The sequence below is a fragment of the Myotis yumanensis genome, unplaced genomic scaffold (genome assembly GCF_028538775.1).
Source record: "Myotis yumanensis isolate MYYU_CA2020_CCGP unplaced genomic scaffold, mMyoYum1.0.hap1 SCAF_1, whole genome shotgun sequence".
Lineage (NCBI taxonomy): Eukaryota > Metazoa > Chordata > Mammalia > Chiroptera > Vespertilionidae > Myotis > Myotis yumanensis.
Genome location: NW_027223752.1, coordinates 16,803,402 through 16,818,667, shown reverse-complemented (window position 1 = coordinate 16,818,667; position 15,266 = coordinate 16,803,402). Strand labels below are relative to the sequence as shown.

The 15,266-nt window shown below is 41.1% G+C and overlaps 1 protein-coding gene across 1 annotated transcript in view; it reads right to left on the bottom strand.

Moving 5' to 3' along the window:
- LOC139001913 (cation channel sperm-associated auxiliary subunit beta-like) overlaps positions 1-15,266 on the bottom strand; it is a 78,355-nt gene that overhangs the window by 37,647 nt on the left and 25,442 nt on the right. The window contains exons 7-14 of the mRNA XM_070403421.1: positions 12,719-12,814; positions 12,490-12,608; positions 11,090-11,122; positions 8,471-8,537; positions 8,147-8,193; positions 7,609-7,773; positions 4,322-4,468; positions 1,362-1,506 (exon numbers count right to left, since the gene is read on the bottom strand). Of these exons, the coding sequence (XP_070259522.1) occupies positions 1,362-1,506; positions 4,322-4,468; positions 7,609-7,773; positions 8,147-8,193; positions 8,471-8,537; positions 11,090-11,122; positions 12,490-12,608; positions 12,719-12,814 (819 nt within the window). The remainder of the gene's footprint in view (positions 1-1,361; positions 1,507-4,321; positions 4,469-7,608; positions 7,774-8,146; positions 8,194-8,470; positions 8,538-11,089; positions 11,123-12,489; positions 12,609-12,718; positions 12,815-15,266) is intronic.

Genomic DNA, 15,266 nt, shown 5'->3' with positions numbered 1-15,266 from the left:
GGACACTTAACACGGAAAGCCACTCTATCGACACAGCGAAGTATAAAAAAATGCCAAGACAAAGAAACAGGCCACAAAGGACAGAACCGGAGGAAAGCAGGCTACTGGATATAGAATTCAAAACCACACTTTTGAGGTCTCTCAAGAGGCTTCTAGAAGCTGTCGATAAACTTGATGAGATGTACAGGAATCTAATGAGACCCTCGATGGTGTGATAAAGGACCAACTAGAAAGTAAGCATACACGGACTGAAATAAAGAATATTATACAGACTCCCAACAGCAGACCAGAGGAGTGCAAGAATCAAGTCAAAGATTTGAAATGCGAAGAAGCAAAAAACACCCAACTGGAAAAGCAAAATGAAAAAAGAATCCGAAAGTGTGAAGATAGTGTAAGGAGCCTCTGGGACAGCTACAAGCATACTAACATCAGAATAATAGGGGTGCCAGAAGATGAGAGAGAGCAAGATATTGAAAATCTATTTGAAGAAATAATGGCAGAAAATTTCCCCTACTTGGTGAAAGAAATAGATTTACAAGTCCAGGAAGCGCAGAGAACCCCAAACAAGAGGAATCCAAAGAGGACCACACCAAGACACATCATAATTAAAATGCCAAGAGCAAAAGACAAAGAGAGAATCCTAAAAGCAGCGAGAGAAAGACAGTCAGTTACCTACAAGGGAGTACCCATACGACTGTCAGCTGATTTCTCAACAGAAACTTTGCAGGCCAGAAGGGAGTGGCAAGAAATATTCAAAGTGATGAATACCAAGAACCTACAACCAAGACTACTTTATCCAGCAAAGCTATCATTCAGAATTGAAGGTCAGATAAAGAGCTTCACAGATAAGGAAAAGCTAAAGGAGTTCATCACCACCAAACCAGTATTATATGAAATGCTGAAAGGTATCCTTTAAGAAGAGGAAGAAGAAAAAGGTAAAGATACAAATTATGAACAACAAATACACATCTATCAACAAGTGAATCTAAAAATCAAGTGAATAAATAATCTGATATACAGAATGAACTGGTGATTATAATAGAATCAGGGACATAGAAAGGGAATGGACTGACTATGGTTGGGGGGGGGGAAAGGGGTGTGGGAAATGCAGGAAGTGACTGGACAAAAATCATGCACCTATGGATGAGGACAGTGGGTGGGGAGTGAGGGCGGAGGGTGGGGTGGGAACTGGGAGGAGGGGAGTTTTGGGGGGAAAAAAGAGGAACAAATGTAATAATCTGAACAATAAAGATTTAATTATTAAAAAAAAGATTCGTTGATTAATATAGCCAATTTTTTCATGTGTCTTCGAATCCCTGGCTCACATATAGTGCTTACAGCAATAAAAGTGAATTCCTCACCTGCTTTCGTCAAGTAAACCTGTCCACTTTGGGAAACAAAGGTGATCTCGGAATTGTAGAAACTATGATAAGTATTCTTTATGATATCGTCATGAAAGTCAGCTAACAAATCAAAAGTGTTGCCACCATCGACTGAAAACCATACCTAAGGGAATAAAAAGATAACACCTCATTAAAGAGCTGCCCTGTGACAGTAGGCAATCACCTATCAGCCTAGCCTCCTAAGTGGTCTTGTCCATATTCCCACATCCATCTATCTCCCCTCGCCTCCCCCGACACATACCGACTCTTACTTATTCGGTCTACTCTGTATTTCTTTCTTAGAGTTTGTATGACAGTGTATGTGTGGGCTCAGGTCTGCACAGTATGCAAGGCGAATGCATAAAAGAATGAAGCTATTCCCATCATCTCCCAAATGGCATCTGTTTGTTCATAAAAGGATGAAGTGCTGGGTGTATTTGGATATGGGGGAAAGAGTTTACCCCGTATTGACATGAGACTTCACGTTCCAGGCACCTGGCAAATATGTATGCAAACATGTTTTGTGTGGAAGAGCCCTTGACATTTGCAAAAAGTGTGTTGTGGGACCTTAGTAAGTCCTCGAATATACCCCACCACACATAGCATGTAAGTTTCTCTAGTTCCTCATCATTTGTTAAGGGCTGTTTAAAGATAAATCAGATCTTGTATTGGATGAATCCTGCTTGGTACTTCTTTTAATGGCCTATGTCTTATTCAAATGAATATTTCTGGTTTTTAATTTCTTCTTAAAGTTAATTTTAGTGGTAAGTTATACCTTTTCTTAAATTTAAAACAGGCTTTTCTTAAATTTAAAACATTATCATGTGGCTGAAGTCTCTTTGACTACCATCTAAATAATTTTTTTATACATCATCTGATATAATCGTGGTCTCTATCCCTTTCCAGAGGTAATTACTGTTATCAATTTGAAATGTCTACACCTTTACACACACACACACACACACGCACGCACGCACACACACAAATGAACACACATGCACACACACACACACTACAACAGTTCATTGTATGGTGAGGAGGAGAGGAAGCATGTATTTGGGTGCGGCACCACCTTTACACTTGGGCAAGAGGGACCCTTGTCCTGGACTGCACACTTAGTGTGTCTGCATCTTACACACAGAGAAAGTTTATTAAATAGTGTAGGGTGCGGCTATAGGGTTAAGCCTCGGAATGACCTGTTGGCAAAGCCACAAACAAGTCCCAGCTTAGAGGGCACAGCCCCCTTAGCATAATTAGGCTTGACCTTATGAGCTCCCTAGATCTTATCTGGGAAGCTAATGGGCTGAGGGAGATGTAGCAAGTGCTGCCCAAACAAGTGAAACTCACAAGAACATTGTAACTATGGTGACCACTACCTTGTTTACCTCTGGCTATAAAATAAAGGCTCGGCTTGCCTCTGGATCTCTCTCTGTGGCCTCAGCCAGGCACAGGAAGATGCACCTAGACCCAGCTTATTCTCTCTGTCTGTCATTTGTTCATCCATCGCCGCCCTCTCTCAAGGCTTGCGGAACCCTTGGCTGAGCTGGCTTGGCACAAAATAGCACGTAGGTGCTTCCATCACTCAGGGGTATAGCACTCATTGCTGGCATAGCACGATCCATGTCCTAAACATAGGATATCGGAGCCTGCATCTTTACTCTTGCTTTGGGCCCTGCACATGTTACTGGTGAGCATGGTGTTGGGTGGGGAGGTACGGTGGGAAGGGGAGGGAGCTCTGAACAACATGTTCAAAATGGCATCCTCCTGTACTGGTTGGGCTGAAAGTTACACTTGCCACTCAATATATCTCAGACCATTTTGTTAGCTCACGTGGATCTTCACATTCTTTTGTACTGATGCATAGTATCCAATAATTATGGATATGTTATACTTGAGATACTCTATTTTCCTACTAATGAAAGTTTAAAGGTTATATAAAAATGCTCACTGTCGTAAATAATACAACAATGACCATTCTGCCTGCTCATTTATACTGTTAGTGTACCTCTAGAGCAGGTACTGAAAAACCAAGTTGCTGAGTCAGAGGCTACGCATCTCTATATATAAAAGCCTAAGGAACTGGCTGACTGGCCAGTAGCTATGATGCACACTGACCACCAGGGCAGACACTCAACGCAGAAGCTGCTGAAACGTGGTCACTTGGCAGTGGCAGTTCTTGGGTGACGCATCCGGAACCAGAGAGGAGGGACCTCAATTCCAGGGTGCGTTCCACAATCTGGAACCCCACTGGGGATGTTGGAGAGCCAGTTTTGGCCCGATCCCCACAGGCCAGGCCAAGGGACCCCACCAGTGCACGAATCCATGCACCGGGCCTCTAGTACTAGTATATCTATAATTTGAATAGATACTGCAAAAGTGTTCTTAAATTTGACATTGCCAGTTTATAGTCTTACTAGAGGCAATTGGGGTTGATCGGGGCCAGCCGGCCAGGCCAGGGAGAGGGACCGTGGGAGGTTGGCTGGCCAGGGGGAGGGACAGCGGGAGGTTGGCTGTAGGAGTGCACTGACCACCAGGGGGAAGCTCCTGCATTGAGCGTTGACCCCCTGGTGGTCAGTGTGGATCATGGCAACCCGTCGACTGAATGACCAGTCAACCAATTGTAATGGTCACTTAGGCTTTTATATATAGATAGATAGATTGATAGATAGATAGATAGATAGATAGATAAGTAATGTATGCAAGTATTCATTTCTCCAAACCTCACCAATACTTGATTTTATTCAAAGTTTATTTTTAATTGTTACTGATTACTTGAATGAAAGCAATGGTATCTCATTGCATTGTTCTAAATGTTTTAAATTATTAATCTATTTATGCTCACTTTTATTTTTCTTATGTTATTTATTATAATGAATATGTGTGAACTGACAACCTAACCCAAGAATTAGCATATCAAGTGAAATGTCTCGTTTACGCACCTGATTGCCATAGGCATACAGCAAATGGCTTCGTGGATGGAATTTCATCCCAACAAGAGAAGAGAATGATGGAGGAAATGTGAAACGTGGAAATTTTTCTTTTAATCTTGGTTTGTTATTTTCCAGGATGTGCACAGAGACAGAGGCCTCTTTCTAGAAATAAAGCATGAGCAATCATCAGAATTTTTCCATTAGTCATACTAGTCTATGTTACAATTTTTAGAGTTTCCTGTTACTCAGATGTTGACTAAGATAGGGACCCCTAACAAAGCCTAGAACTGGAAGGATTAGCAACCACTGACATCTCTTTACTCTGCCTTCCCCACTATACATCCACTTAATGGCTGTTGAACACGAAGTTTAGAAGATTAAATAATTTGTCCAAGGTTCTATATTAAATGGCAGAATGACTGAACTCAGCAGAAAGACTCCAATGCCCAGGCTCATAACTATCACTTCAAACTATGTTTTAAAAGTGTGGACCCCTGGGCCACACTCCAATTCTATTGGATCATGATCCTGAAGAGGATCAGAATATGCACTCCAATATATGCCACTTTGTTATAAAGATGATTTTAAGTGGAAGACATCTGAGATTCAACAGATGCAGGAAAAAAGTCCTTCTCTTATCTGACTAAAAGCAGCAACTTTGAGAAATAAGATCACCACCAATTCCTCTTCAGGGCGGATGTCCTCGCAGAAGGGAGAATATGAATAAAACCTACCCCAATTCCTTCCTTCATGGAAGATTTATAAGCTGAAGAAGACAGAAAGACCACTTATCCTAATATATAAAAACCCTGGGTCCATCACATCTGCAACCAAGGGGGAGGCTCGACCAACTGGAAGTCAGTCCTGCAGTCAGCACTGACTGCTATGGCTGCAGGCATGGTGACCTAGCACTGACTGCTGAGGGGGCTGCGAATCAGGCCCAGAGAGAGGCCTGAGGAGAGAAGCAGGGCTTGATCCATAGCTTCTGTGGCAGCTGTTGATCAGCACTTGCCTCTCTCTTTAGCTCTGGGCCTGGCCAGCAGCCGGGCCTCCATTTCTCTCCAGGCCTCCACCGGGGCTGCTGATCAGGCCTGCCTTTCTGATCAGGCCCCGTTGATAGGCTGTTGGGGTCCAGCCCCAGCAGGTCCAGGGGTCCCCAAAGGTATGCACAGAGTCAACGAAGAAGGAATGACATGGAGGCTACGTCAGTTGATCAGCATAGCAAGGTTCTCCCACCAGAGGTTCTGTAGCCAAGTTCTGGTGTCATGTTCTCTCGCTAGGTTCTCCATCCAGCTTCTCCAGGTTCTCCTGCCAAGTTCTGTAGCCAGGTTCTGTCCAGGATCTTTTGCCATGTTCTCTCACTAGGTTCTGTCTCTAGGTTCTGTGTGTAGGTTCTCTCTCTAGGTTCTTCAGCCAGGTTCTCTCGATAGGTTCTGTTTCTAGGTTCTGTGTAGGATCTCCAGCCAAGTCTTGTCTCTAGGCTCTGTCTCTCTCTAGGTTCTGTGTCTAGGTTCTGAGTCTAGGTTCTGTGTTTTATTGTCTTGTTACATCTGTATTTATACCAGTTGATTTTAATCCTGTCAATTTCTATTACAAAGGTTAGGGCGTTTCTTATCTCCATTCCAGGGAGTAAAGATTATGTAGCTTAACTACCCGCCTGGCACTTAGTTAAGGGGTTGTATCCCCTCCCTAACCTCAGGGAAAAATCCCCACCTGGGGAAACAACCTTTCTCGGAGAGGTGACCTTGGTTAAAACACATGGCGCCAAGAAGGGGAGCAAACATATTAAGAACAGTATGCCATATACGCCAGATCCCTTGAAACATATGCTGTGCAGATGTTTCTTCCCTGCAGCGACTGTGTCAAGCAGCAAGGATGTACCGGCTTCTGGCAATAGGCCCAGAGACGCTGACTGGCATAGAAACTGACCAATCAGAACTAAATCTGGATCAACTGTGAGGAGCCAATTGCTGCCTAAGAGGTGGAGCTTTCGACGCTGACTGGCATAGAAACCAACCAATCAGAACCAAATTGGCCAGCAGAGGAGGGCCGTTGCGGGGGATCAGGCTTGCAGGGGAGGGCAGTTGGGGGTGATCAGGCTGACAGGGGAGCAGTTAGTTGTTAATCAGGCCGGCAGGGGAGTAGTTAGGGGGTGGTCAGGCTGGCAGGCAGAAGCAGTTAGGGGCAATCAGGCAGACAGGCGAGCGGTTAGGTGCCAGCAGTCCCGGATTGTGAGAGGGATGTCCGACTGCCGGTTTAGGTCCGATCCCTGTGAGTCGGATATCTCCGGAGGGGTCCCAGATTGGAGAAGGTGCAGGCTGTGCTGAGGGACACCTCCCCCCAGTGCATGAATGTTGTGCACTTGGCCTCTAGTACTATATAAATACACTTTATTATCTCCTGCAAAGCCATTATCTTTTCACTCGTTTATCTTTATGTGCTTTTATCACCCCCCTTAATTTATTAAGATGGTATATAACCTTACAATTTTAACCACCTTTTTGAGTTACTCATCACTGACTTGTACCTGCCTATAGATGTGCTACACACATAAATAGTTTTCTTTTCTCCTGTTACTCTCTTTTGTCAGTTTAATTTAAAGGACCCTGCTTACTGAACCTAAGAGGGTAGGCAAAATTTTTTTTTCTTCCTAAAATCAAAGGGTAGGGCTGAACTTATATATGTTTTTTTAAAATATATTTTTATTAACGACAGAGAGAAAGGGAGAGGGAGAGAGAGATAGAAACACCAATGATGAGAGAGAATCATTGATTGGCTGCCTCCTGTATGTCCCCCACTGGGGATTGAGCCTACAACTAGGGCATGTGCCCTTGACCGGAATCGAACCCAGGACCCTTTCATCAGCAGGCCGACGCTGAGCCAAACCAGCTAAGGCTTATATATGTTTTTAGTGGCTCTAATTCACAGTTGAGGTTAAGACCTTTTGGAAGAGGAAATATAGATCTGTGGCAACTTAGTTCCATTATTTGTTAATCTAAACTAACCACTTTTATGAAACCTCACATTGCTATAGACCTAACTCAGTTTATATTCTTGGAGGATAAGCAAAGAAGAATCATTATGCAAATAGCATCATATTTTCCATTTTCATCAAACTGAATGCCAATCGGAGGCAAGAAACCTCTAAAGTGTCCTAATCTATATTACCAGCCATAAATCATTTTTGCTGTAGCTAATTTTGTCAATTTCTACTGCCGAAGATAACAAGACCTCGGAAATAGTTTTACTTAGTTAAATTTTCATGGTTGTAGCATCAAGAGCAATCCCTTTTGGGCCGTAAGGCATACCTGGTTTTGTAAGAGGTACACTCCAGAACTATCATCTTGGTCAACCAGAAATGTTATTACAGTTGAAGGGGCAATTTTCATTCCTTTTGCAAGCTGAGGTAAGCAAGGTAACCATTCAAGAAATGGCTCGCTCCCATAAAAACAAGAGCTTGCCTGCAAAAGGAGAAAGGACAGGTGAATGTTGTTTTTGACAGATAAGTTCTAATTGGTCCTCTTAAGCAAATAAACTAATGACTGGCTACAAATAAGAGTGTTAAATCTTTCATGTCTGTGCTTCTCTTCTGGGGGATGTGAGTTCAGAAGGCATCCCTTTCTGGCACGGGTTGTTTTTCTGGAACCACTGTGCAGGTCTAGATTGACCATAACCAGGTAATCACCATTAGACCCACGGAGAGGTGCCACTGGGAGCAAAGAGGCATTGTTAAGCCTTTCAGGCCGTAGAACTGCTATTGTTTTAGATGAATAACAACCCATAAAAATCACGCACAATAGAACTTCTTACCTTGTAAAATATTCAATGCCATACCTCACTTAAAGTCCTGTTTCTCTCAAAGGTGACAGTAACATAGTCAACTATAAAATATAAAGGCATAGAAATTACAAGCAGCATCTATATTTCTGAATGTATCATTAAATATATGAGAATCAATTTTCTTGCACATCTATCAGGACATGTCTGTTGTTTCAGATTTAACTGAATTGCTCTCCTTAGTTTTAAGCCATGAACTTACACAAAACAAACCTATCTTTACATCTTATTCTATTTTTATTTGGTCATTTCATTTCATCTATATGTGCTATTCATATTGGGGGGAAAAAGCCTGTTAATATCTCTTTACCTAAAATTTACCTTCAAAGTGTTCTCTGTTAGCAAAACATCTTTCATTATACCACAATTTTCCTTTGGCATAGTCACCCTACACAAATAAATAAAAATATCATTTAGGCATTTTGTGGACTTAAGATATAAATTACAAAATCTTTGAAAAATTTAAAAGTTCAATATTTCAGGAATGTGAGGCAAATAAAGAGAGAAATATTATATGCAAATAAAAGGTTGTAGAATGAGGACACGAAACAAGAATAATGCTTTTGAACAACACACACACACACACACACGGGAATAAAAAGAAATTTCATCTGAATTAGCGTGTGTTGATGGTAGATGCCTTCTGAACTAGTCTTTTGGAAGCTAGAGAAATTATTAGCCTTTCACCACAGTCACGATGGGTCACATCCTATCTTCTCTTCTTCATTAGCTGCAGCCAGGCTTAAGGACTCTCCACAGAAGCCTGACAGGGGTGAGGAGCAATAAGAAAAAAGCCACAAAAATATAGGTTTTGAAAAATTGGTCATAAGAGAGAAGCTTTCTAGAAAGTGAGATTGTATAACGTTGGATGCGAATTATGTGCAAGACTTTGAGATGGTTTTTTGTTATAGGAAGATTCTGACTTACAAATTATTGTTGAAACAAAAGAGAGACCTCCTTGCATTTTTAGAGGTCAGTAATAAAATCTGTATAATAATCTGTGCATGAAAATCCTTTTAAATTGATCATGATAATGGTTGCACAACTCTGTGATTATACTGACGCCCACTGGAATTTACACTTTAAACGGGTGAATTTTATGCGACGTGTATTATATCTCAACACAACTGCTAAACTAACAAAATAGGCTTTTAAAACAGAATAAACAATTTATTTGAATGGTGTGGTAAGGTGTTGTCCTAAATGAAACTTTTGAGTTCTTATATAAATCTTCAGGTTTGCAGGACACTGTAGTTATCATTATAATACCTGAGCAATTATTATAGAAACTTCATTGGGCCCTGACTTACTCCTTTTCTTCCTTTTTAGATTTCTTTTTATTTATCTCCTACCTGGAATCAAACAGGTAAGAGCCCAGTCAGTATCTATGGGATAATGTCATCAGATCATGTTGACTTCATTCCGGAGGATGAGCTCATGACCCAGGTCTGACTCCAAGTCACAAGGATTGGTCAGAAATGAACACATGATCCAAAGCAGGTTAATGAGTCTGTCCTGAAACTTAAAGGAACTACTGGGAAAAGATATTGTATTCCTGCTGGGACTGGTAAACTGAGGGCTTGTGAACCTGGTGGCTATTCTTACTCACATTTGGAGAAAACTTCCTGAGAATGAAGCTAATGGCTTGCAAGAATGGCTTGAGGTGAGGGGTAGGCATGACAGGAATGAAGAAGGTAGGGAAGGCCCTGACCCTGAAGGATCTTGTATGTTTCACACAAGTTAGAATTGTATCCTTGAAGAAGCGGCCTGAAGTCCCCGCTATTTCTACTAAACCAATTTCTCAACTTAGCATCTTTGTACTTACTATTATGTCTGTCTGAATGTGCTTCCTCAAGTCATGCAAGCGTCTGCTTAAATTTCACCTCCTTGGAGAGGTCTGCTATCATCACCTTATTTAAAGTAGAATACTATCTTCCCTTCACTCTCGGTTTACCTGCTTTAATGACCTGTTTTCATTTCTATAAGCCCTGATGACTATCTGCAATCATTTTATGCGTTTGTTTGTGTGCTTGTTTATGATCTATCTCCCTTAGTAGAATGGTAAGCTCCTTAAGACTGTGTCTTATTCATTACGGAATTCTTCTTGTCTAAAAAAGTATAGACCATAGAAAGTACTCCACAAATATTTGAAGAATGGATGAATAAGTAAATGAATAAGTCATCAAGTAGTAACCCCTTCCAACCTGCCCAAACAGCCACAGGCATCCCATTCTTACCATCCTTCTTTCGGTCATTATAAAAAAGGTCTTATCTAAAGGTAAATCCTTGTCGTTTTTAATAATAACTTCACGCTTGAGCATGCCTGCATGTATGTGGAAGGATTGAGAAGGGGACATTGGCAAAAGGCTAGGAATACTCAAAATTTCTGTTGTTCTTTCCAAACGAAAGCATGCTTATATATTGATGGAAATGACCTATTGAATCATGAAACTTGACCTTGTAGCAGAGAGGGAAGATAACTGATGGAATAAGATCCCCACAAAAAGCCAGACACAGAGGTGTGGCTAGCTTAGACCGCCTTTCGTGCAAATTAGACAGTGACTTTCTCCAGGTAGGCACAGACCTGCATGGGGCAGATGGATGGGGCGTACAGAGTTAGCCAGATTTCAGGCCCAACTCTCCTTTCAACTGGGCGCCCTGTGCAGAAAACACCTGACCACCCACAACCGTCCTGGTCAGCAGGGGCGGGGGTGGCCTCTGAGATAAGGCGGGCACTTTTCCCTTGGAAACAGAAGAGGAATCACTGCTTGATAGTTGGTAGAAATACAATATATATATATATTTTTTTAGCTCAAATGATAAATAATATTATAGTAACAGGGATCATCTATATTGTGAATTCTTGCCTTGCACCTCATCTCTTAAGGCACCGAGGAAACATATCTTTTAACCAACCCTTGGAAATGTAAAGCTTCTTACCCTTTCAAAACCACAAAAGTCTGCCCTGGAAAACTAGAAGGAAAAGAAAAGGAACTTTAATTTTTGCTCGATAGGAAAAGGCATAACAAACCGCAGCAATGTAAATGACACCCAATGCAATGTTTCCTTTATATTCCAGCAGTTAGGAGAGTCACACTGATTTCCTCTTCGGTCTTTGCCTTGTTTCACCATTTGATTAATTTATACCAGTGATGGCGAACCTATGACACGCGTGTCAGAAGTGACATACGAACTCATTTTTTTGGTTGATTTTTCTTTGTTAAATGGCATCTAAATATATAAAGTAAATATCAAAAACATAAGTCTTTGTTTTACTATGGTGGCAAATATCAAAAAATTTCTATATGTGACACGGCACCAGAGTTAAGTTAGGGTTTTTCAAAATGCTGACACACCGAGCTCAAAAGGTTCGCCATCACTGATTTATACCTTAACTTAATTCCAGAAAGGATTTGGGATCGAAACCCCACCTGCGGATGATTTAAATGGAGGAGTTAAGAAGTGTGTGTAAATACACGGAGTCTGTCACCTACGTGGGATTAGGGAGACACACCCTAAATCTGTCATTTTCTCCATGGCCTCCTTCTGCCCAGCCCAGTGCAGCCCCTGGGTCAGGCCCTCTGTACTTTGAACTCGAGTCACTGTTCCTGGCATCTACAACTCTCTGCTTCAGCAATCCCATGATAAGCACGTGGAAGGCCAGATTAATTGTCTGAGCAACAAATGGTACTTTCTCAGAGAGAGTGAAGAAAGCGGGGAGGCTGTGAATATTTGTATAGCTGAAGAAAGGTAATAATTACTATGCCGTAGAAATACCTACTTCTCAACCAATACAATTGCCCTTTCCATACTTACTCTTATCTTTTCTTCTACTGTTCCTAAATCTTTATTACTACTCTTATTTCTGTTGTGGTAATTTTTGAGAGGTACTCATGAACATGCTTAAGAATTTCATGCTATGTATATTGTATATCTTCACCAAAACATATATTCCCTTCTCTCAATCCCAAGAGTTACTTTAATTTATGTTACTTTGTAATATAATATTTAGCATTACAAATCACCTTAAAGCATTTTGGGAATATATGTAACTATAGATAGATAGGTAGGTAGATAGATAGAGTGTTTTCTACTTATATGTATTTAAAACTTACTATAAATTGGTATAGTAACAACACTAGCACCATTTCAAAATATTCAACACAATATTAATAATAAGGCAAAGGAAGAAATCACTGTATTATGCATTTACATTTTTCAAAAGGAAGAAGCATTTCAATTTTAAGATATACCACATATAATTCAAGAACTCAGTGTTTCTACTTTATGTCATGAAAGACATTTAAGGCTAGCTATTCATTAAAAAGCTGTTCACATACCTTTAGATCAGAGTTTGATGGATGACGAAGATCTCCACTTACAAAGAGTCCCAAAGAGGTGAGGATAACTAAGAAATGATTTGTTAAAACCATATCCACCACGGAAAGCTCTGAATGTCCTAAAGGAAGAAATTATGCCATGGATTATAAAGTGAGGAAAAGGTGAAATATTGATCAAATGTTGATATAGAGGAAATGCTGAAGATGAGAGCACTGTTAGAGGATTTACCTTCTCCAACTTTGGTATAGATCATCTCTGTCAGGTTATACCACAGGGTATCAGAATAAAGCCAAAATCCGGAAAAGCTGAGGCCTATGTAAACACCTATCATGAGAGGGAAGGAAAATTAAGGCAAAACGAGTAACTCACTTCCATGGTGCTAGGTCTTCATGGGCCAGAGCCTGCTCCACCTTCCAACCCATTCTCTGCCCTCCACTCCCCTCAGATTGCATCTCACTCCCCCAAGCACTGGAAAGATGAAGTCACTTCAGGTTATGCCACAGGATGTTAGCCAACCATCTGGTTTAATTATTAAGTATTTTGTTTTATATGGAAGTGGGGTCAGAATGTGCTACCCCAAAACATGCCGCTTTGCCATCAGGATTATTTTGAGTTGAAGGCAACTGAAATCAATAGATGCAAGAAGAGTCCTCTGTCTTCCCCCTATCTGCCTAAAACAGCCGTGGGCAAACTACGGGCCCGCGGGCCGGATCCGGCCAGTTTGAAATGAATAAAACTAAAAAAAAAAAAAAAAAAGACCGTACCCTTTTATGTAATGATGTTTACTTTGAATTTATATTAGTTCACACAAACACTCCATCCATGCTTTTGTTCCGGCCCTCCGGTCCAGTTTAAGAACCCATTGTGGCTCTCGAGTCAAAAAGTTTGCCCACCCCTGATCTAAAAGCAGGGCATACATTTTCCCGTGAGAAAGGTGCCCCATTGTATCAGAAAGAGAAGAACACTCTGGTCGCTAGAGAGATGCGTCGACACTGAGACAGGTTTGTGTAAACAGACCTTAAAAAATAACTCTTACTAGTCCCCCCCCCCCCCCCCCCCGCTTGCTTTCTAGTCACTTCCCTCCATTTTATCATCCTTTCCTTGGTTCAAATGGTATATAAACTTCTGAGTTTAACCACTATTGGAGCTTCATTCACTTATTTTCTGTGAACTCCCTTGAATGTAAATATTAATAAAAACGACACTCCTTTTCTCCGGGTAACCTTTGAGAGTCTAATTAAGATCCCCTGGGACTGAAGCTAAAAGAGTAGATGAAGAGTTTTTCCTTCCTAAAATCCTTCTGAGCATTGATATGTCCCTATATCATTAGTACAATTTCAGTAAACAATAAAAAAAAACCCTAAAGAAAAAAATTAAAATGTAAACTCCCCAAGAGGAGAAATTATGTTTGATTTACTTTAATATTTGTGATTTTAGAAATAGAAAAACATTTGCTAATGCCTCATGAGAACCTGTTTTTAAAAAGACCAAACATATTGCAAACACCGAAAGCACATTGTTCCCTGATCCCACCTTTCCTTGGCCGCCGCTAGGAATGTTGCAAGCCTTTTGTTTTTTAAACGTGGAATGTAGATTTGAAGTCGAGTCAAAAGTCATAAGGATTGGGGGTTCAGGAGAGTGGAGTACAGGGGGTCTGAAGACAGTTGATAATCTAATATATATACTTTGTTTTCAAAAAACGGATGTGGGACCAGCCATATTGTAAAGAATGCATTTAAACTCTTGGCTCTTTTCTGTATAGGGAAAGATGTAGACAGAAGTGTTAGTACCATCTACTTTTTCCAGGAAGAGAAAAGCTAAAGATAAGCTTTGCCTTTCTAAACACCAAATTTAGTTCTACAGATAACAGTACACTATATTCTAAGTGGGGGTGATGATAGGTGTCTAGCATGATATTACATGACCAGACTCCAGTGAAGCTCAGAAATAGTTCGTGCTTCATTCTGGCTAATATTTTAGACTAAAATTAAGTCACAGGCTACTATCTCTGGCAAACTGACCACAACTGTATCCCAGGTTTAAAGAGGCTGAGTAGACCGTTGTGAAGAGTTTGGATTTTATTCTAATGGGCAAAGGGAAGTTTGTAAGTGATTTGAGTTGACTGACACTTGAGAAGATCACTCTGGTGGCTGTATGGAGGGTGAGTATACTGGGACACGACTAGAAAAGGGGGAGACCACTTAAGAGGCTGTCAATTAGCCTCGTGGGAAAACACTGTTGACTGGACATAAGATTGTAGTGGAGTGAAAGTGGTCACCTTGGGGATAGACGCTGGGCAGAGCACCATCCTGGAATGTCAGGAGAGTCTGAGCAGTCAAGAATGTGTCCTAGATTCTACTTTGGAGTAACTGGATATTAATTAGGAAGAGGAATATTGGAGAGGAACAGATTTTAGAAGGAGATGAATCAAGAGTTCTGGATGGGGATGCTCATTAGACATCCAGAGCAACTGTAAACTGGACAATCTGGTAAGGAGTTTGGTCTCAAAGGTGTGGTCAGCACCAGAAATGCAGATGTGGAAATTGTCAGCCTGAAAATGGCATTACCAGCCCCGGCACTGGATTAGGTTCCCCAGGGAGAGAAAATGGTTACCTCAGGAAGGAAGCCAAAGACCAAGCCTGAGGGTCATCAGCATTTTAGGGTCACACTGAAGGGAGCCAGCCAGGAAAACTAAGAAGCGACTAAGAGGCAAGATAAAAGCAATCGGAAATGGTGTCAAGAAAGCCAAGAGAATAAAATGTTTTTGAGGAGCGAG